The sequence below is a fragment of the Acipenser ruthenus genome, chromosome 4 (assembly GCF_902713425.1).
Source record: "Acipenser ruthenus chromosome 4, fAciRut3.2 maternal haplotype, whole genome shotgun sequence".
Classification (NCBI taxonomy): Eukaryota; Metazoa; Chordata; class Actinopteri; order Acipenseriformes; family Acipenseridae; genus Acipenser; species Acipenser ruthenus.
In genome coordinates, this window is record NC_081192.1 from 6,274,052 (window position 1) to 6,296,896 (window position 22,845).

Consider the following 22,845-nt stretch of genomic DNA (forward strand, 5'->3'; position numbering starts at 1 on the left):
ATGGGATTAAACTGCCCTTCATTTTTTACATATATAACAGTATTTTGACTAGAAGACTCTCAGTTTTCAACCGCTTGTAGGTATTTCACCTGTAACAATTAACACTCAATTGTGGTAAACGTACTGCAGGAGTACTAAAATAAACATTTATAATTACATTTTTAGTCAAAACTTTTGTCATTGAATTTCAGACATTTTTTCGGCCAGTGATTTATAGTGTTTTATAGTTAAGCACTAAACTTCTTGCTGAAAAATTTGGTTTGTAGAGTCTTTGTAAAATGATTTGATATTGTGTAGACGGCATGTGCTTAAATTGCACATACTAGTGGTGCTTGACAGTCCTGAGGTCAGAAGAGACTTTTCAAACTAGTGGGAGAACATAAGTCGACATAATAGACTCACAAACTGATAGTCAATGAATCACACACTTCAATTTCAAAGGAGCAGTAGCAGCAGCAATATAGTAATGTGTTTGTGGGTTTAAAATGTATACTGGTAGTGAACTAACAATGTAAACATTTTAATTGTATTCATCTGTATGAATTAAACAGAAAGGGTGTGGCTTCAAATGGATGGAAAATGCAGTTGTGGGTGCAATCCATTTCATAAAAATGATAATATTAGAACATTAATAAATATAAATAATCCAGGAACTTTTAAAATAAAGTGCACAGACAGCAAAGTATTACAAAACTGCATGTATGTAAATCGAGAACCAGACATTATCAAATACAGGATTATTTGTTTTTTATTATTATTTGTTTATTTAGCAGACGCCTTTATCCAAGGCGACTTACAGAGACTAGGGTGTGTGAACTATGCATCAGCTGCAGAGTCACTTACAACTACGTCTCACCCGAAAGATGTAGTACAAGGAGGTTAATTGACTTGCTCAGGGTCACACAATGAGTCAGTGACCGAGGTGGGATTTGAACTGGGGACCTCCTGATTACAAGCCCTTTTATTTAATCACTGCACCACACAGCCTCCTGTGGCAACCAGTAGTCTATTGGTTGCCACAGATAAAGTTGTTGCTCTATCCCTAGTTCAAATCCCTCCGAATACCAAATGTTGGAGCATGTCTCATGTCATGTCAGTTACAGGGAGTTGTGACCTCTTGTGTGAACCTTTGAATCTATTAATAGCCCTGATGTGACCTGTGACCATATGCTGCAAAGCGTAAAAGTTTGGAGTGGATATTTTTACTCTTTCTTCTGTAGAATAATGTCTAGGAACTGGCATTTAATTCTATGAAAAACACTGCTTTCTAATATTTTCAGTAAAAAAAGGTAAATATGCCTGTACTCGCAACAAAGACTCCTCGCACAACCCAGCCATGGTACCGCCGTAGTGTTTTCCCATAAGCATTATCTAAAAACTCAAATCTGTGCTTGATTCCAAAGCATACACAAACAATACAAGAAGTTATGTACACAATAGAGCAATGCAAATGCTCTTGAGATCTAATCCAGTTACCAGGAGTGGCAGCAAGGCAGCAAGCCAAGAATCCTTGAGACGTGGTCTAATGTAGGATATTATTTAATAATCCCATACCATTATCAAAGTCGTCTTTAGTAGTAAACTTTTAAGAGCAGGTTCAGGTGTGAAAAAAGCAAAGCCTCCACGGGGGGTTTTAATTGAAGGACAATGGCATATCTGATTAAATACTTTGTAAATGTGTGTCATGTCCTGTTTCCACGGTCTGGCGCTCCCGGCTACGGTTGCCCATGGCAACGAAATAGGGCATTTCCACGGCTCGCCCGAGCATCTGAGCGCGGGTCTCTGGTTTTGTATTTTATTTAAACTGGCTACAAAGGAAGTGTGTCATCATGTAGCCAGGAGGCGAGTGTAGTGAAGAAACCGAAGAGAAATCGCTACCATTGTGGCAGATTTTCTTTCATATTGTTGGTAAAGCACATTTGACATTTTTTTATTGTTTTTCTTTAAGCTTTATTGTATTCACCTAATGCAGATAACTTTGTTAAACTGAACAATGTTCATCCGGCTTCGGTGCAGAAGACAAGTCTTCAGTCGCACTGCTTTTTTTACATTTTTATTCATCATAAAACACAACAACAAAACCTGGCTGTTTATTTGGCTGTGCTCTGCTTCTTAACCAAATTCCTTTTTTTATTTGTAATGAGCCTATTTATTTGTTACCACCAGTTTCTTTAAAACAAAACACAATATGATCCCACAATCCCGCAGTGACCTTTGACACACGACAAGAATTACCAAGGTTGGCCAGGTTTGGAAAAAAGTTACGCTCTTTTGATTTCGGCGGCTAGCCGTGGGCAGCCGAAGCCTGTAGTACCAGGCAGTGGAAACAAGGCATTTGTTTAATGGTTTATTTTTACTGGACAACACCTGACCTGACAGTGGTACAGTTACATTGGTAATGACAAGCCCACAAGCTTATCCTTAGCGTAGAGATTGGACGCTGTCAGTTTCAGAATACAACACAAGTTTTTATGTATACTGTATTTTGGTAGGAGGAATTAATTTGCACAGTGGCTATGAATATTTATGAAATTATGAAACACCTACTTGAGAATATATAATATGAATATATATGCAACTTATAAAACAAAAGTACCTTTTAGAATTCAAATACCGAAAAACACTGCAAAAGGTTTAATTCTGATTAATTATTTACCTGGTCACAGTAAACATATGCAGTACAAACACAGATTCAGTGAAGTGACCAGCCTACAGAAAGGAACAGCTGAGTGCCATTTTCATTTGTGATGAATTGACAGTGGACTCAGTACCCGAGGTGGTTCTGTGATGATGATACCTTGTCATACAGTGTAAAGAATGGTTTAGCTTAGACGAGGCATGAGAAAACAATGAGTTTTGATTGTCAATGGCAATAGCACAGGGGTGGATCTGATCATTCATGCTACTCTGGAGAGGGATTCATTAAAAGCCCCACATGTTTACAAAGCACATGCGCCAGGGAGACCTTCACAAACACATTAAATGTGGACTAAAGGAAAAACAATGGCAAGAGGCTCTATTCCCAAATATGATCTTTATAGCCAGAGAAGGAGAGGATGTCAAATTCTATCTTCATGCTAGAAGTAAAAGATTTCCATGTTTCTGGGCATTGATAAGTGAAAGACAGTTCTCCCAAATGTGTGTAAACCCTGGGGACTGCCAAACTAACAGAATCCTGGCAGCTGCTTCTTCCCAGAATCCTACTGGAAAATGTTGCAGGTGGGTTAGAGAGTTCACTTCCAATTATGTGCATTATACAACCAATACCCCAAACAGGGACTGACCGCCAGCCAAAATCCAGAGAGGGAAATTAAACTAGACGAAATGAGTCAGACTGACCTCCACTTCAGAGCTCCTGCAGTGAGATGTGAAAACAGTGGCTTGTCCCGTAGGGTAAAATAAACCATTGGATATCATCGGACTTCTACATAGTGACAGCGAAAACATTTCAAAAATCTGACTCCAGGATTGACACCAGATGATTTAATGAGAAGTGGCCTCAGTTAGATGAAATGAGGTTTTAGGAATGAAAATAACATTTATGAAAATAAAAATAGTTTTAATGCATTGTTATCTGGTGGCTCCAGAACCTAATTGTAAACAATATATATATATATATATATATATATATAATGTGGGCTGCAAGTGGGACTGGGGTTTCCATTTCAACCATTGGTCGAATATTGTATGGTGAAGGTCTCAATGGTCGCAGGCCAAGGAAAAAAGCCACTCTTAGGAAAACATCACAAGGACAATCGCTTAAAGTTTGCAAAACGGTATTTGAATGATGGATATGAGTTCTAGTCAAAAGTTTTGTGGAGTGATGAATCAAAAATCGAGCTATTTGGTCACGCTGATAGTGTTTGGAGAAAGTATGGTGTGGTGTACAAAGAAAAGAACACCATACCTACTGTCAAGCATGAAGGTGGTAATATCCTTCTATGGGGCTGTTTTTCCTAATGGCACAAGAAATGTAGTTCCAATACATGGTAAAATGGATTCCATGGCATACCAAAAGATATTGGACAATCATCTGAAACCCTCCTGTAGCAACAGAAGACATGCCTACACAATGTACCTCCCCTCCAGTATAATCATGCTTGGTGTACCCTGACACTACACAGAAGGCAGCAGTAGCAGAAATGTTGTACTTTTAAAATGTTACCTTTGAAATCTATGGGTTACCTTTTCAACCAAAGAAGTGCTTCTGTGGCCGAGTTCCTAACCTTTCCAGAGTTGTGCAATTCTCTGGATCACCAATGTATTTCTGATTGATTTTCTAATGAGGAAACAAATACAGTGAGGCAGTGACTGGGTTGGATTACATAACCTCCAAATGGCCTCCTCTCGTTTGTAAACTTTTTTATGTCTTTTGAACTAAAGCCTGGGATTTTTAAACTGTGCAGTTACAATGATTTTTCTCCCATTTCAGCTTTGGGTGTGTTAGCAGGCAAATAGTGACCTCTAGTGGCATGCAAAAATCTGTTCTTGCTGAAATGTATTTAACAGGGGTCTCCAACCCTGGTCCTGGAGAGCCCCTATCCAGCAGGTTTTATAGGTGTCTACATCATCAGTGGCTAAAGATCTTGACTAATTAAGCCAATAGTTTGTTCAATTAAGTAACTGAGAGATTGGTTGAAACAAAACCCAGCAGCCACAGTAGCTCTCCAGGACCAGGGGTGGAGACCCCTGTGCTTGAAGGTACACACTACAGAACAGTTGGCACTCACTCCAGTGCATTCTATTTAGAATCTTGAAACAAGCTTTAAAGAAGCAACATAAATCTCAGGCACAAATTTCAAGCATTCCAAAATACAACCTAAAAAAACATCACACAAAAAAATCATTGGTTTGCTCCTCCTCTATTACCTGTAGATAACTGATCTTTTCGTTAAGTGCCCTTGCCAGCTGTTGCTGTATTCACTCACCTAGCAGGTAATGAATGGCCATGGCATCGGGATATTGGTCAAGTACACTCTAAAAGTGGTGCAAAAGTGAACAGCTGCCTCCTCTATACCTGTTATGTCATTTTGAATAGATAACTCTGGATGTTTACTTCCTGCATGCATTTTGATTGTTTCTTGCTTTTGCTCTTTTTATGAATTGCTGGTGCAATCTTTGTCCAGGAATAAAGGCTTAGTTTATCTGGCCATTTCAATTTAACAGCTAGGAAAACACTATCCATTAACAGATGGTGCTGCAATCTAATATAACATGAATAATGTATGGGTCAGAATATATTATCACACAATAATAGGTCTAGTGTTGGTTTTGGGCAGTAATGCATGAGTGGCAAGTGGTTTGTTTTTATATAACGATGCCAACCATGGAACATCATGACGTAGGACCATGGATAAGAATGTATTTTCTGTGCATACCTATGTATGTTCACGATTACTACTTACCTTAATGTTACCTACAAAATCTATTTTAGCAGGAGCAAACACTGTGGGTACAAGCTTATCTAAGGAAAGAAAGTTTCATTTGAATTATTTTTAATTGTATTTTACTTGCAATACCATTAACATTCATTCTACTGATGAGCCATGCATCGGTTTAATAGTTCCACCAGGCACTGTATGGGGACGGTTCTTCAGGTAAATGGTAATCTATGGCACAGTAATGTCTGAGCAGACATCTCTGTTGTAATTCTGCTAAATGTTAAATATACGGTTTTATTTGATTTAAAAAAAAAAAAAGTAATAAAGACCATGCAATAATCAACACCACAGTCTCAATTTACCAAATATTTTATACCCCAGTGTGTATTTGTTCCTATTTATATGAAAGGAAAATCTTTATTTTTTAAGAAATTGCTGAGAAATTCAGAAGCTTAAAAGACTTGCAAGTCGTCCAAAGTTGTTTTGTAACAGTATGCGAGTGCTTTGCTGTAGGGTGATGGCACAAATATCACCCTGGAATAAGCATCTTTGAAGAATTGGGGCCTATATGTTTTAGGATATTAATGCTCAACAGCCAGAACTCCACTGTTTGTCATTCATTTAAGCAATTCAGGTCTCATGATCTTACTTTGTTTCTGCTACTGTACATGCTCTACTCAACAGCGGAGCCAGCTGGGTGGAGGGACTATGAAAAGCTAGCTCCGCCCCTGGCTCTACTCTTACACAGCACTTCTTGCTTTTTGTTTTTACTTTCTTTTAAAATGTGCTTTGCCTCCTTAAGGGTTATTTTTAACTTGTATAAAGACATAAGCACACATTTCATCTGTCTGCAATCATATGTTCACTTTTGCAATGGTGTGCTGTCTTTAATTGTTAAAATAAATACGTAACTTGCAAACAGAAAATAAAGCAAGAATTAAAATCAGTAATACAAGCAAAAGCCAAGACTGTCAGGAAGGGGGTTTAGATTTATTTTTAATGGCATTATTCATTCAAAGAGGAACAAGCTCAGCTTTTACAGCTATAAATAACAACCAGCCAGATGAATCATACATTGAATCCAGTTTCTTAAAGAGATTTCATTAAGCCAGCAAATGACTTTTTTTAGAAGCATAAATAAATCAATGGATTAGAGCAGCACACAACACATGGAATAACTTAACTGAAGGCTGCAAGTGCTTTGCTTTGTAACCAAGCGATAAAATACAACTAAATGTCAACAGCTATACTCAGAAAGGTCCTCTACTAATTATATTCAATTGAGTAATCTCAATTCTCACTTTAGCTTTATGTGCACGTGTCCTTTGAATGAGATGTAAAACCGAGGTCCTATTGTACAGCAGTTGCTGATGGATAGTTCACCCCCTAGTCTCCAAGTTGCTTTGGATAAAAGTGTCTGCTAAATGACTAATTCTTAATGTAAAAATCGGTGGACTTTCAAGGGATGTCTCAGAACATGGTCAATCTGTAGGTACACTGTCTGCAGTATTAGTGTTAAAACTAATTTAGAAGACCGGATTTATTCTGGTTTTTGGGTTTCAGAAAAGACATCTCATACCACATCTCATAGGATTGCAGGTCTTGGTAAAATAGCATCAGGAAAATTACCATAGAACTTACCATAAACACATACTGTGTAAACAAAAAAAATACTCTACAGTATATGAAATACTGTCCCTTTTTCAGACATGCTTCAAGTAAAATATGTAATTATTATTATTTGTTTATTTAGCAGACGCCTTTATCCAAGGCAACGTACAGAGACTACGGTGTGTGAACTATGCATCAGCTGCAGAGTCACTTACAATTACGTCTCACCCAAAAGATGGAGCACAAGGAGATTAAGTGACTTGCTCATGGTCACACAATTTGAACCGGGGACCTTCTGGTTACAAGCCCTTTTCTTTAACCACTGGACCACACAGCCTCCTATGTAATGAACTGTCAGAATACTCAAAGAATTAGAACAGAAAGTCAGTTGTTGGGTAGCCAATGTGAGATACTGTATTCCGTGCTTCTATGTACATGAACCAATCAGAGCAAGACCTCATGTCACATGCACAAGCATGTATTTAATACATTTTGGTTAACCATAAGCCTCTATGTGGACATTAAACAATGTAAAATAGGTTAAGTATAATCATAAAAGATATCAGTAGACATTTAACCAGAAGCATTTCATGCAACCAACATTAAAAGGTATACGAGTTCTTAAATGTGTGCCAGATAAGTAAAAAGCTGCATAACCATTGCATGCAGTGTTAATAAGTGCCCGATATGCAAAGGTTGGACAGCAGTCTTACCTAATACAGGGACTGTTGCATAACAAGATTCCAAAAATGGCTCAGTTGGGATACAACTGCCGTCTTCCAATTTGATATCAGTAAATCTAAAATTCAAGAGATTTGCAAAGAGATAAGAAAATGAGTGTGCTTTCATGCTGTATTTTTAAACGAAACTTTACCACAAATGGAGAGGGGAAAGTATGTGCACATTTTGACTCAATACTAAAATACAAGTATTTAGATAAAGATTTTTTTTTTTGGGGGGGTTGTTACAATCAATCCAAAGTTTGGTTTTTGGAACGATTTAAAGCTTAGATACGATTACTGTAATTTAATAAAACATTTGGTACCCTAAGCTATATTTATCAATAATCTTACCTGCAAAAACAAAAGCACACTTTTGGGAGGAAAAAAATGAATAAATAAACAAAACTACGTTCGAGTCCTATTTTGAAGCAAGAAACAACTCCAATAAGGTTTGGTAAAAAAAAAAAAAAAAAGTACAAGTTTTATCCTCTTAAAAGAATGCTATTCCATATGTACCTTGCTTTTGTAATTGCTTCAAAATAAAACCCTTAGTTTCTGATTAGGAACCGATTAAGATTCTCTGTCCCCCTTATATGCTGTCACGCATGACCCATTGGTAAACAAATGCAGCTGTCTTTACAATCTGCGGCTGCTACATGGTTTCCCTTCCGGGTCAATACGTTCTTGCAACAGAGTCTCGCCTTCTTCCAGACTGACCGACTTCCTGGCCCGGGGAAAGAACTGTCAAGCCAGCCCATCCAAAGAACTCGGTCCTTGCTGCTTAGCGCCCTCACAGTTCGGGAGATTTACAACCAATATTTGTTATTTCTGTCACAGAGCCCTTTCATACTTGTCAGACAGCTGTTCAATACAGTGAACACATATACTGCATATAAACATCTGTTCAATACAGTGATAGATATATATACAGAAATATATTATCTGGAGAAACAGACGTTTTCAATGGCGACAAATGAGGAGGAATACTTTATTCTGTGAATTTCTGTTGGCTGTTGCATTGTCACTGGCATCAGTCAGAGATCAGTAAATTGTACCACCAACCTATCCATGTTTATCAGCCTTTCTGGTCTCAATATGATCGTATTGCACTGTAAGATCAGCGTATTCACAGCAATAGACCAAGTTATACACAGTGAGAGACCAAGCCATTTTATATATATTACCCCCCTTTTGAGATGGTTGATAAAATGACTTTAAAACAGTATCTTTGTTCAAACCTTAACTATGTCTACGCTATTGTGCAGACATAATACATATGTAAAAATTATAATACAAAATATATAAAATATGTAGAAAGACTGTACACAGGCCTATAAACATTTCATACAGGCGCCCCTAACGTTTATTTATAGGCACAAAGCTCCCCTGCATCAGTAACTTTATATATAATAAATTGAAATTCTGTTTATTTTCCATCTCCCTGCCTCCCTTTAAACATTAATAAGCCATCTCTGCATCCTAATTTCTGCTAGAAATGAAGGAGATTTAGCTGATGGAATTGAGATCAGTGTACACTCTGAACTGGCTATTTAATGTGAAAAAGAAAATCTGTCAGGACATCTCTGTTATACTAGTGGGGAAAATTAACAAAAGGCGCAACGATAAACTAACACATTGGAGGCTAAATTAGGCGAGTGCAAGAATGAAATGCAAGTCTGGTCTCACACTGTTGTCTGAAATGGCTCCTCATATGAGAAACGGTATATTTCTGCCTCCTTTCTTTTAATAACTTGGCTCATGTGGACGATGGGTTATGCATTACATCACCATCAGTTGGTTTGGTTTCTGCTGCGTTGTGAATTCTAATGGGATTGGTTTCACATTGCCTGACTGAGGGGGAAACGAATTAGAGTCCCCCTCAATCGAGCCGAGACCACCTTTTCAAGTGACTTAGATGCGAACTGAACTCTACTGCAAATTATCCTCTCCAAATGAACTAGGATTTACACAGAGTGGGATATTCTCATATTTCTAAAACCACATTTTTATCAAAGGTCATGTTACACTGTAGACAGTTTATGACAACTAATTATATGAAAACGCATACTGTTGCAGATATAACTACAGTAAATAACTTTCTAGAAGTTATTTGATTTCATGTTGCATTATGCCAAAAATCAAACACAAACGGTAAACCAAAAAAACAAAACAATTCCGGTTCCTAACTGCTTGCTTATTACCTTTCATATTACTATGTGAAGTGCAGTGTAAATAGCGCATGGGGAGGGAAAATGTAGAATCATAATTACATTAAAAATTAAGAACACACAATGGCAACGAATCACTGAAAGAAAATCCTTCAGTTGCTAGTTTATTTTAAAATTATGGCATGAAACAATTACACACCGGATTAAAATACTTGGATAATGAGGCTTTACAAGACAAGTAACCTGAAAAAAGACAAATGTGCATTCTCAGAGAGGACTAATACCTGAAATGAACTGCAACTAAGCTTGGGATTCTATTGTAATTACAGCAATGCTATCCCTATTGGGGCTTTTTAAAAAAAAAAAAACAATACCAATTAACAAACACTAATAGCGGTGTGCAATGTCAAAAGTCATCATATAATGTCATTAAGTCATCATATTTATCACAGTTGTTATTTGGTACTTAAAGGATTAGCAGCACTACAATTCAAATTTAATCCCAGGGTTAGCAGTTTCTTGATAGTTTTAATACAAATGTATTCCTCTCAGAAAATGTCCATTAAAAGACTATGGTAACAGTTTTCTACTTTTTCGTGTAAGCTAACCTGGCATTTTAAAATGTCTATCTAGAAATAAAGTGCATTGTTTTAAAGGGATACACAACCAACAGTGCTGCATCATAAAGTTAACACTCTTTGGTGTTTATAATTTGTTCTGGTTATAAAAGGTTTTCAAAAAACACAGCACAAAAAACACAAAGGAAATAGAAATCTAACACAGCACACAGGCTAATCAGGCCTGAGCCTGGGTATGGACCTACACACATTTTCTTATGACTTTTATATTATGTTTTTGCTTACGATTGTAAGTCGCCCTGGATAAGGGCGTCTGCTAAGAAATAAATAATATATATATATATATATATATATATATATATATATATATATATATATATATATATATATATATATATATATATATATATATATTATATACAGACGTGCTCAAATTTGTTGGTACCCTTACAGCTCATTGAAATAATGCTGCATTCCTCCTGAAAAGTGATGAAATTAAAAGCTATTTTATCATGTATACTTGCATGATTTTGGTATGTCATAGAATAAAGCAAAGAAGCTGTGAAAAGAGATTAATTATTGCTTATTCTACAAAAGATATTCTAAAATGGCCTGGACACATTTGTTGGTACCCCTTAGAAAAGATAATAAATAATTGGATTATAGTGATATTTCAAACTAATTAGTTTCTTTAATTAGTATCACACATGTCTCCAATCTTGTAATCAGTCATTCAGCCTATTTAAATGGAGAAAAGTAGTCACTGTGCTGTTTGGTATCATTGTGTGCACCACACTGAACATGGACCAGAGAAAGCAAAGGAGAGAGTTGTCTGAGGAGATCAGAAAGAAAATAATAGATGAGCATGGTAAAGGTAAAGGCTACAAGACCATCTCCAAGCAGCTTGATGTTCCTGTGACAACAGTTGCAAATATTATTAAGAAGTTTAAGGTCCATGGAACTGTAGCCACCTCCCTGGGCGCGGCCGCAAGAGGATAATCGACCCCAGATTGAACAGAAGGATAGTGCGAATGGTAGAAAAAGAACCAAGGATAACTGCCAAAGAGATACAAGCTGAACTCCAAGGTGAAGGTACGTCAGTTTGTGATCGCACCATCCGTCGCTTTTTGAGCGAAAGTGGGCTCCATGGAAGAAGACCCAGGAGGACTCCACTTTTGAAAGAAAAACATAAAGCCAGACTGGAATTTGCTAAAATGCATATTGACAAGCCACAATCCTTCTGGGAGAATGTCCTTTGGACAGATGAGTCAAAACTGGAGCTTTTTGGCAAGTCACATCAGCTCTATGTTCACAGACGAAAAAATGAAGCTTTCAAAGAAAAGAACACCATACCTACAGTGAAACATGGAGGAGGCTCGGTTATGTTTTGGGGCTGCTTTGCTGCGCCTGGCACAGGGTGCCTTGAATCTGTGCAGGGCACAATGAAATCTCAAGACTATCAAGGCATTCTGGAGCGAAACGTACTGCCCAGTGCCAGAAAGCTCTGTCTCAGTCGCAGGTCATGGGTCCTCCAACAGGATAATGACCCAAAACACACAGCTAAAAGCACCCAAGAATGGATAAGAACAAAACATTGGACTATTCTGAAGTGGCCTTCTATGAGTCCTGATCTGAATCCTATCGAACATCTATGGAAAGAGCTGAAACTTGCAGTCTGGAGAAGGCACCCATCAAACCTGAGACAGCTGGAGCAGTTTGCTCAGGAAGAGTGGGCCAAACTACCTGTTAACAGGTGCAGAAGTCTCATTGAGAGCTACAGAAAACGTTTGATTGCAGTGATTTCCTCTAAAGGTTGTGCAACAAAATATTAGGTTAGCAGTCCCATCATTTTTGTCCATGCCATTTTCATTTGTTTTCTTATTTACAATATTATGTTGAATAAAAAATCAAAAGCAACGTCTGATTTCTATTAAATATGGAATAAACAATGGTGGATGCCAATTACTTTTGTCAGTTTCAAGTTATTTCAGAGAATTATGCATTCTTCATTTTTTGTGGAGGGGTACCAACAAATTTGAGCACGTCTGTGTATATATATAATATATATATATATATATATATATATATATATATTAGACACACACACACACTACTGCCTTGGCAGCAACTGTTTAATGTGGCTTACTTACAGGGAATTGTACCACCCTGTAAAATAACATCCCATATTCTAACTTCAAATATTAAGGCACAAATTAGAATTATTTTCTGTCAAAGTGTAGGTCAGAGTAACAGAAACATTTAAAAAATAAAAATAAAATAAATAAATAAAAATACTGCTTTTTACAGTTCTAGTCATCAAAAATGAATTGTTTGGGGCCTCTCTGAGGTGGCTCTTCATACCTGTGGCCCATGGTATTAAAGAATGTGTCAACGTTCTCCTCCTCCTCCTCATGTTGCACATCCTGTTGATGAGTGTCACAGTCCTTCACCCAGCCTGTGGCTCCTCAGCACTCACTGCCTCAGACTGCTCTTCTGTCTTCACAACACTGCCCCCTGCTGCTGTGTCGTCACACTCTTCCCAGTCTGTGTGATCCACATTCGCTGAGCTTTCACCTTTCAAGAACCAAAACGAAGACGTGAGACCAATCATATATAAAAATGATACAAAGTGCTCACTTTACTCTTTTTTAACGTTATCATTATTGTGAAAATATTTCTAAAAAAAATTTGAATAAAAAAGCCAATCCCATTTAATATTTGTTTGGCTTTTTTTTATTAAACCGGGCTTGCCTATTTGTTTTACTGATACCATGTTGACAGACAATACACATTTACTCCGAAGCTGTAATTTGGTATTCACTTCTTGACTAATTAATGGAAGATTGCTCCTTATTTCCCTTCAGTATAGGGCACAAGCCCAGAACTTGCAGCATAGTAAAAAAGCATCAGCTTACACATTATAAACTATTAGACTGCTTGTGTCTCTAAAGCTAAAACTGAAACATGAAGAGTCACCAAGTTCTGCTTTTTGATAAAGTATGACACCAAACAATGTAAGAATGTATTAAAGACACCACGAAATGATATCTGAATACAACATTGTGAAACGCTGCACTTTACATACCGTCATGCACACCTCGCATGCTGTCTGCCGCAGGAGATTCATTGTGAAACGCTGCACTTTACATACCGTCATGCACACCTCGCATGCTGTCTGCCGCAGGAGATTCATTGTGAAACGCTGCACTTTACATACCATCATGCACACCTCGCATGCTGTCTGCCGCAGGAGATTCATTGTGAAACGCTGCACTTTACATACCGTCATGCACACCTCGCATGCTGTCTGCCGCAGGAGATTCATTGTGAAACGCTGCACTTTACATACCGTCATGCACACCTCGCATGCTGTCTGCCGCAGGAGATTCATTGTGAAACGCTGCACTTTACATATCATCAAGCACACCTCGCATGCTGTCTGCCGCAGGAGATTCATTGTGAAACGCTGCACTTTACATACCATCATGCACACCTCGCATGCTGTCTGCCGCAGGAGTTCCATTGTGAAACGCTGCACTTTACATACTGTCATGCACACCTCGCATGCTGTCTACTGCAGGAGATTCATTGTGAAACGCTGCACTTTACATACCATCATGCACACCTCGCATGCTGTCTGCCGCAGGAGATTCATTGTGAAACGCTGCACTTTACATACCGTCATGCACACCTCGCATGCTGTCTGCCGCAGGAGATTCATTGTGAAACGCTGCACTTTACATACCGTCATGCACACCTCGCATGCTGTCTGCCGCAGGAGATTCATTGTGAAACGCTGCACTTTACATATCATCAAGCACACCTCGCATGCTGTCTGCCGCAGGAGATTCATTGTGAAACGCTGCACTTTACATACCATCATGCACACCTCGCATGCTGTCTGCCGCAGGAGTTCCATTGTGAAACGCTGCACTTTACATACTGTCATGCACACCTCGCATGCTGTCTACTGCAGGAGATTCATTGTGAAACGCTGCACTTTACATACCGTCATGCACACCTCGCATGCTGTCTGCCGCAGGAGTTCCATTGTGAAACGCTGCACTTTACATACCGTCATGCACACCTCGCATGCTGTCTGCCGCAGGAGATTCATTGTGAAACGCTGCACTTTACATACCGTCATGCACACCTCGCATGCTGTCTGCCGCAGGAGATTCATTGTGAAACGCTGCACTTTACATACTGTCACGCACACCTCGCATGCTGTCTGCCGCAGGAGTTTCATTGTAAAACGCTGCACTTTACATACTGTCATGCACACCTCGCATGCTGTCTACTGCAGGAGATTCATTGTGAAACGCTGCACTTTACATACCGTCATGCACACCTCGCATGCTGTCTGCCGCAGGAGTTCCATTGTGAAACGCTGCACTTTACATACCGTCATGCACACCTTGCATGCTGTCTGCCGCAGGAGATTCATTGTGAAACGCTGCACTTTACATACCGTCATGCACACCTCGCATGCTGTCTGCCGCAGGAGATTCATTGTGAAACGCTGCACTTTACATACTGTCACGCACACCTCGCATGCTGTCTGCCGCAGGAGTTTCATTGTAAAACGCTGCACTTTACATACTGTCATGCACACCTCGCATGCTGTCTGCCGCAGGAGATTCATTGTGAAACGCTGCACTTTACATACTGTCATGCACACCTCGCATGCTGTCTGCCGCAGGAGTTTCAGCCTCAGTTGGTGGTTCTAGTTCGCTTTGCTTCTCTTGTTCTTCTGGGCTTAGTTTTACTAATGGTGCTTCTTTCGACAGTTGTCATTCAACTCTTTATTTCTAAAAGAAAAGAAGATTCACATCAGGGATATTCTGTGTATGCGGAGATATGCAAGAACCAGCCTGGGTGGTCCAAGACCTCCCCAAACCTTCTAAGGCAATAGTCCCTCTCATAAAAGCAATTGGAGTATAAAACTAGAACTGTACCTGACATCTTCGAATTGTGTCTGACTTTGTTCCTAAACATCCCCAATAGAGAGACCAATTTTGAATTCAAGATGCCGAATTTGCAGTCCAACAGAAGGGGTGCCTTACATTCCCAAATTAAGAATATTTATACAAATGCCAAAGACGTTTATAATGCAATGCAGTACATTTGTTCTTTAAGACCTGAGGAAAGTCCTCATTGTGAATCTGTTACATGCACATCGTTTGACTGAAAACAATATACAAGGAGATTAGAAAGTAAGTTTACCACATGGGATATGGTGTGTTAATGTGGTAAACTTACTTTCTAATCACTCTGTACTTACCTTTATCTGCATTCTGAGCTTTTTCCAAGCAATTTATCATTCTATTTGCCCCCAAACTTACATTTTGATATAACATTTCCATGAGTTATTTCCCCTGAAAACAAACACACATAATTAGTAATAACGGGTCAATAATATGCACGGCCACCTCTGACAGCTATGTGTTTTGTGGAGCAATACAACGATTACTTTCTTAATTTCTTCATGGAAGTTGTATTGAGGGTTGGAAACCTGTGGCTAAGCCTGTCCTCAGTACTTTTTTGAAGTTTTGGATACAGAAGCACATGTCAAATCCACGTGCTTCCCCTAAATATAAAGTATTTGTCACTACAAGAATCATTTTGATTTTTATCACAAACAAACACAACAGCAACAATTGTGATCACATTGCAGTTGCCTGTACTACAGCCTGCCAATACAGAAGACTTCCGTCTCCTAATTTATCACATATCAGGTACTCTCTTACCTTTCTGTGATGCTGTGGCTAGATGGGTTGCAATATTTGACCTATAAAAAAGAGATAAAACACAGTTGAATACTTTTTATATATATATATATATATATATATGGGCAGCTGGCTCTTTGAGCTAATATATATATATATATATATATATATATATATATATATATATATATATATATATATATATATATATATATATATATATATATATATAATTTATATTGTGACCATAGACGTGGGCTGGTCACGAATGGTAAATATGTGGGTCCTAGCATATTATGGTATACAGGACCGGGGCACTGGAAAGTGCCGGATTGAGCAGGGAAAGACTACATCTCCCAAGAGACAATGCGGGAGTTGTAGTTAATAGGGCCTACAAAAATGGCAGCCACCAAAGAAACTACAAGGGCCAGGGGTACAAGGGTTTAATTGAAATGTAAACCAGCACAGCTGCAGGTGGTTAAGATGTGTTAGTTTTGTAAGTGGCTGGACTGATTTACAATAAAAGGAAATTATCTCCTTTGTTCAGGGTTGAGCTGGGGGAGGCTTATGGTGGTTGCGGTTAGACTTTGTGGAGAAAGGAGAAATTAAGGAAAAGACAAAGAAATACTTAGCTACCCAGTGGATAAGATAGATAAAGGGGGGGGGGGAGAGAGTCAGATCTCCAAACTGAGATAGATATTGTTTAGTTTAGTTTTGTTTGGTATAAATAAATATACAGGCACCGTACTGTTTTATTTCATTTCTGTGGTCCTGTGATTCTGTCTTACACCAAAGAAGACAGTGAAGACGGTCCTGCAAGTGACAGACTTACCCCGGTGTGTCACAATATATATATATATATATATATATATATATATATATATATATATATATATATATATATAAAAATCATGAATTACTCATTTGTTTTTCACAATTATTTTTTCACTGAAGTTTAATGGCAATGAAAAAAGGGTTCTGCAAGTACATTTGCATATCAAAGATGATACACGTTTTTAGTTTTTTTTCCCCTCGAGAACACAACCCAAATACGAGCTACACACTGTCTTGAAATAGGATCGTGTAGAGTTAGAAATGCTGAAGGAAAACATACTACTTTGGTTCTTTATTTCTGAAATCAAGTGTTTAATGAATTAATAAAGAACATAAATAATGTGGTAAGCAATGCGGTACCACCTATCAATCTGCGACTATAGATTTATAAATTCTCAACCAACAAACTTTATTGTTTTGCATGTAAAGTGTTGATTTCTTTGTACTAAACCACACCTAGCGTGCCTCCTGAAGCTTGTATGAAGACAGGAACTCTCCACTTGCATGTTACCTTGTCTGGTTTGATAGCTGCCACAGGTGGAGAGCTTGGGGGTGTCTGGAGCAGTAGCTCAGAGTTAAAGGTTTTGCTTGCAATCTGCATACATTCTTCTAGCGTCTTCAGAAAAGTGCCACAGGTAGACTTCACAAGGGTCCCCGTTCCAGTGTTCTCCTGCTGTTTAAAAAGAAAGATACACCCTAGCTAGATTTACAGTAAACATGTGGGATAATTGGTAGAATGGCATCCTTTGCTTTTCAGCATTACAGTACTGGAACAAAGAGACACTGGAAGGCAGGGGGGGCGGGGGGTTGTGCCTTCGATGACGGGCAACGATGGGGGTGGGTCAAGGCACTGATAGCATGATCAGAAACATCGACACAGCTGAAGATTGTATTGTATTGAGCTGAAGATTAAACAGGGGGGGGGGGGGGATCTGAAGTGCTAAAATTGTCAGGAACTGTAAAACACCCAATCAGAATTGAGTTATCCACTCACTTCCACGTCGGTGTCAAACACAGATACTGCAGGCGGAGAACTCTCTTTTGATTTTATGAACTTGTTGAAGAAGATCACAGTAGAACCGCAGTTCAGACATCTTGGTTTTCAGTGCCTCTGTGTTTTCATGCAGCTCTAAGTGAAGGTAGAAAAACATGTCATTTGATCTTCCCATTGGCTAGAACATGAGGCTCCATTCACAAAACGTGAAGGACTGTTTTAGGGATTGTTTCTGTTGTTTAAAGCCCATTTTAATGAATTAAATTGAGGTTGTAATTCACTAAAAACATGTTCACGTTTTGAAAGGGTTAGAAGTTTGTTCTCATTTTCCAAAGCATCATTTAATCTAAAACAATGCTCCGTCATTCTGCATTGCACACCGAAAGTCATTTTTAAATGAAGACAAATATTAAACCTACCTGTTTTTCCCTATTACTACTATTTACTTTTTTTCCCCTCATCATTTTAGTTTTGTTATATTGACAACATTTTAGTGGAAATACCTAGCTCTCCTCATTTTACCACTGACACACACAAGTTACTGAACCTTCTTCCATACTGTACCGTTTGTGTTACAAACAACTCAAAACCAGATCTGCAACACAAGGTAAAGTAATGGCCCAGAGGAATTTGCGGTTTATCATTCACAGTGGAAATCAGTCAAGTCAGAACACAAGAGCACTCATTGAAACTGATATTACCTCAAATCCCAGATGAACCGCGCACTGCTACCCTAGTATGATGTAATGAAATGCACTGCAAAGACTAATACAGGCCCAGGCTTTCTTTATGCAACTGATAAATCCCATTAGTGGCTCTTGATAAAGACAGTAGAACCTTTATTGCTTTCAGGTAGAAATACTGCTCTCCTGGAATAATCAGGTCCATCCGCGTATTGTCTGAGGAATGGACTGCAAAAGAAAGAAATGTACTTACATGATATGTATGACAGACAGACAGACACACACACTGTATTTAACTATATGTTGAAGTAACATGAGAAAACATTACTGGTAAATAATTGTAGGTAAGCTTTGCAGTCCAATCCACAAACCAAACAGAAACTGCCTGAAAATGTCTCCAAGTGACTTTGACAGGTTCCTCGTCTTACACTGCACACATTATCATTTTTTAAGATTATAGGGGATTTACAACACAAGCAGAAATAAAGGTCTTTGTTTTTCAAGAGAATATGCAATTGCAGTTAAACTCAGTACCTGCTGAGATAATGGGGCTGAGGTAAGTATAGTCGCAGTGCAAATAACTGCAGATGCAAAATTCAAATTGCATTGCAAGGGGATTATTTTGCACTGCGCCCTATGTAAGTGTAAGAGCAATGCAAATTACTCTACACACACAAATAATGATCCTTACGGCTGAGGTCACTCAACATAAAACAGAGTTGTTTGGAAAAGCCTCAGCCTACATCAGGTATGCAAGTATCCTTAGGAAATGATATGTATTGGCCTGCCCTTTTTAGCATGACATACAGAAATTTGCCTAGCACTCTGGAAAAGGTGGATTGGGATATCTCTCCAGACATTCCAACTGTGGTCTGAAAGGAACCAGAGGCTAAGTGCAGGGAACACAGCACTTTCACATGTGCAGGGATAGCGGTCATTAGATTGACGCTGGGGTCTAGCTCAGCCCTCAATTCAGCTATTAGGTCTAGGATGACCTGTGGAGTGTGATGATAACATTTTAGCACCACATCCTCCGGCATCCCAAACAAAGTGACCCTGGGATTGAATATGCAGGGTCTTCTTCATCTTGGTCTTCTTCGTCTTGCCCTTCTCCTCCGAACGTGTTCCTGCCTCTCCTCAACAAGAGCCAAGTGTTGCCACATCAGGAAGTGTATCACAGCAGCCATCCTGAAGCCAATGACAGGTCTCTGCAGGTGTGTGCTTTTATACAGCTCTTAGTTACTCTCTTCTACAATGCTTTGCACCTTTTAAGAAGAGGTGTAGTTTTCGGAGGGTCAGCAATTGCCTAAGAGCAAGGCAAAATCCTTACATCACATTATAATGTTTGCACCCGCTTAGTATCCAGATCCTGCCCAGAAATCAGTAGTTAAATGTTTTTGCTGTCGAATGTTCTGTAAGATTGTAAGGTTTTATATTAATTGTGACAATTTTACAAACTCTTTAAATGGCAAAGAAGGGATAAATCATTAAATCATTCACTCCCTCTCTCTCTCAGGGGAGCCTGGGTTGTTTTTCCATTGCAGAGCCAAGCCGTGCTACTGACATCACATACAACAAAAGACAGTTGTTATTAATTATTGTTATTAATTAACTCAGTTTGCCAAAAGATGCATCTTGTATCATAAGAACATAAGAAAGTTTACAAATGAGAGGAGGCCATTCAACCCATCTTGCTCATTTGATTGTCAGTAGCTTATTGATCCCAGAATCTCATCAAGCAGCTTCTTGAAGGATCCCAGGGTGTCAGCTTCAACAACATATGTCAGCTTCAACAACATACATCCCGTACCTGTACCGTACCGAGCCCTAGCGGGCCGGATGCTCCAGTGGAGAAGCACCCGTACCGAGCCGAGCCGAGCCCTCGCGGGCTGGATGCTCCTGTGGAGAAGCACCCGCACCCGTACCGTACTGAGCCCTCACGGCCGGATGCTCCAGTGGAGAAGCACCCGTACCGTACCGTACCGAGCCGAGCCCTAGCGGGCCGGATGCTCCAGTGGAGAAGCACCCGTACCTGTACCGTACCGAGCCGAGCCCTCGTGGGCTGGATGCTCCAGTGGAGAAGCACCCGTACCTGTACCGTACCGAGCCGAGCCCTCGCGGGCTGGATGCTCCGGTGGAGAAGCACCCGCACCCGTACCGTACTGAGCCCTCACGGGCCGGATGCTCCAGTGGAGAAGGGGTATAAAAGAGACAAGATAACAAACTGTCTTTTCATGATTTTCAAAGAACAGTTGTGACCTCAGGTGGAGGACCCTTGTTTATGCAGGAGTTGCTTTGCAAATTAAAATGCCGATTTTGATCACAGTTAAGTCAGCTGAAGCTGGTTCTGATCTACAAAGATTTAGACTAAAAGTGTCATCCATGGCGTGACTCCAAGAAAGGGGGGCTGGTTTTGTTCTGTATATAACCTCTGTAAACTTGTATTTCGGACTCACTCTCACTCAATGTTTTTCCATCGATACAGTCCTGTAGGATTTGACCTGCAGTATTGTTTGTTCAAGACTGTGCCTACAGCTTGCATGTGATCGCATCCTGTACAGTCTTTGGATTTGTTTTGTTCCTGAATTAAACTGTTTTGATTGAAGATTTCCTGAAGACTGACTTGTTATTTTTAAGAAATAAACTAACCTTACAGACTGTTGCATACTATACAATGCAAATGCAAACCATGCAGACGTTGCAAAAGGTAGTCACCCAGATCCATATTCATAAGTCCTCTTTATGATAAACTTGCTCTTCCTTACCTTGTATTTCACACACTGACATTTTAATACTCCCTTTGCACCCTTTCCAAGCATCTTCTTGGGAATCGTAATATGATAAAGTTCCTCCCACCAGTACAAACCAGCGAGGCTGCCAGCCTGAAACAACAAACAAAAATGCACCCGCCATGTAAAGAGCGAGTCAGCACACTCTGCATGTATTATTTCACCAATAAACACCTGCAGTTCTTTCTGGTGCCTTTATAAATAGCACTGTCAGATTACAGTAGGTGATAAAGGACAATCATTGTGGAAAAGAAACTGACAATGCTCATGAAGGTTAAGCGGGGCAATTCATCGATAAATATGTAGTACTGTATCAGTACAATGGAGGTATCCATAACCAGTTAGCAACTTTACTATATCTTACTGGGAATTTCAGCAATGACCAGCATTGGTTTATCCTGGTCTAAGATGGTAGTGATTGTCATGCTGATTGAAGAAAAGAAAAGGTTCATTAAGAGCCTCTTAACTGTAAAGTTAGTTCACACTCATGTATGCAAACTGTGTTGGGGATTTAACTATACATATAAATTGTAAGGTGATTAAAAGTTATCATCTAATTTACCATTATATGTCACAAAACCCCCCAGTATTATTTAGCTGCAATGTCATCTGCACAGAATTCCATGTTAAATTGCCAGTTCAATAATTAAAAGCTATTGCATCAGTCCTTCTGAGACCTACTACAATACCTGCATGTCACAATTAGCTTTTCATAAATATGCAGATTTCTGAGGTTAAATCTTAGTTTGACTCTAGATTGTATAACAGTTGTGTACAGAATGCATTTTTGAGTTCACACTTAAATGTGTGGTTGTAAGTGATTGAAAAAAACGTCACATTTTCACACTGGACTACAGTATCTTTTGGACACATTTGACCTGCCTAAACCCCAAATGCAAGGATGTGCCATACATTCCTTAAAAGGAGCATTCTTACATCCTTACATTCCTTAAAGGATAATTTTATACAGTACTTGACAAATTTAATTGATAAATGACTCAACCTTTAAAACATATAATTTTTCTTTATTTTATTTAAAGTAATTATTCCAATATGACCAAGATAATAAATTATTTTCAGTTTTGTAAATAAAACAACAGACAACAAACAACTGGAAAATATGTAAGCAATAACGCATCACAGGGAGTACGGTAATTATGAATATCCCGACACCCTGGTGCGTTGTGGTTAAAAAACACTTTGTGAATAATAACTGTGTATTAAATAAGGGAAAGTACAAATAAATAAGTTCAGTTTAAAATAAATACTTCTTATTGTGCAGAGACAATACATGGGGGCATTAGGGCCATGTGGAAGCTACGGGAGTCAGGGTTGGCAAATTAATTAATTATTCAA

General features: G+C 38.9%; 1 protein-coding gene across 1 annotated transcript in view; it reads right to left on the minus strand.

The window, feature by feature from the left end:
* LOC117400711 (pleckstrin homology domain-containing family A member 8-like) overlaps window positions 1–21,613 on the minus strand; it is a 29,569-nt gene extending 7,956 nt beyond the window's left edge. The window contains exons 1-12 of the mRNA XM_059021163.1: window positions 21,466–21,613; window positions 18,855–18,928; window positions 18,037–18,195; window positions 17,535–17,696; window positions 16,211–16,251; window positions 15,230–15,271; window positions 14,800–14,855; window positions 12,822–12,915; window positions 7,706–7,791; window positions 5,406–5,464; window positions 4,227–4,279; window positions 1,306–1,385 (exon numbers count right to left, since the gene is read on the minus strand). Coding sequence (XP_058877146.1) covers window positions 1,306–1,385; window positions 4,227–4,279; window positions 5,406–5,464; window positions 7,706–7,791; window positions 12,822–12,915; window positions 14,800–14,855; window positions 15,230–15,271; window positions 16,211–16,251; window positions 17,535–17,696; window positions 18,037–18,195; window positions 18,855–18,928; window positions 21,466–21,613 — 1,054 coding nt within the window. The remainder of the gene's footprint in view (window positions 1–1,305; window positions 1,386–4,226; window positions 4,280–5,405; window positions 5,465–7,705; window positions 7,792–12,821; window positions 12,916–14,799; window positions 14,856–15,229; window positions 15,272–16,210; window positions 16,252–17,534; window positions 17,697–18,036; window positions 18,196–18,854; window positions 18,929–21,465) is intronic.
* Between the last annotated feature and the right edge of the window lie 1,232 nt (window positions 21,614–22,845).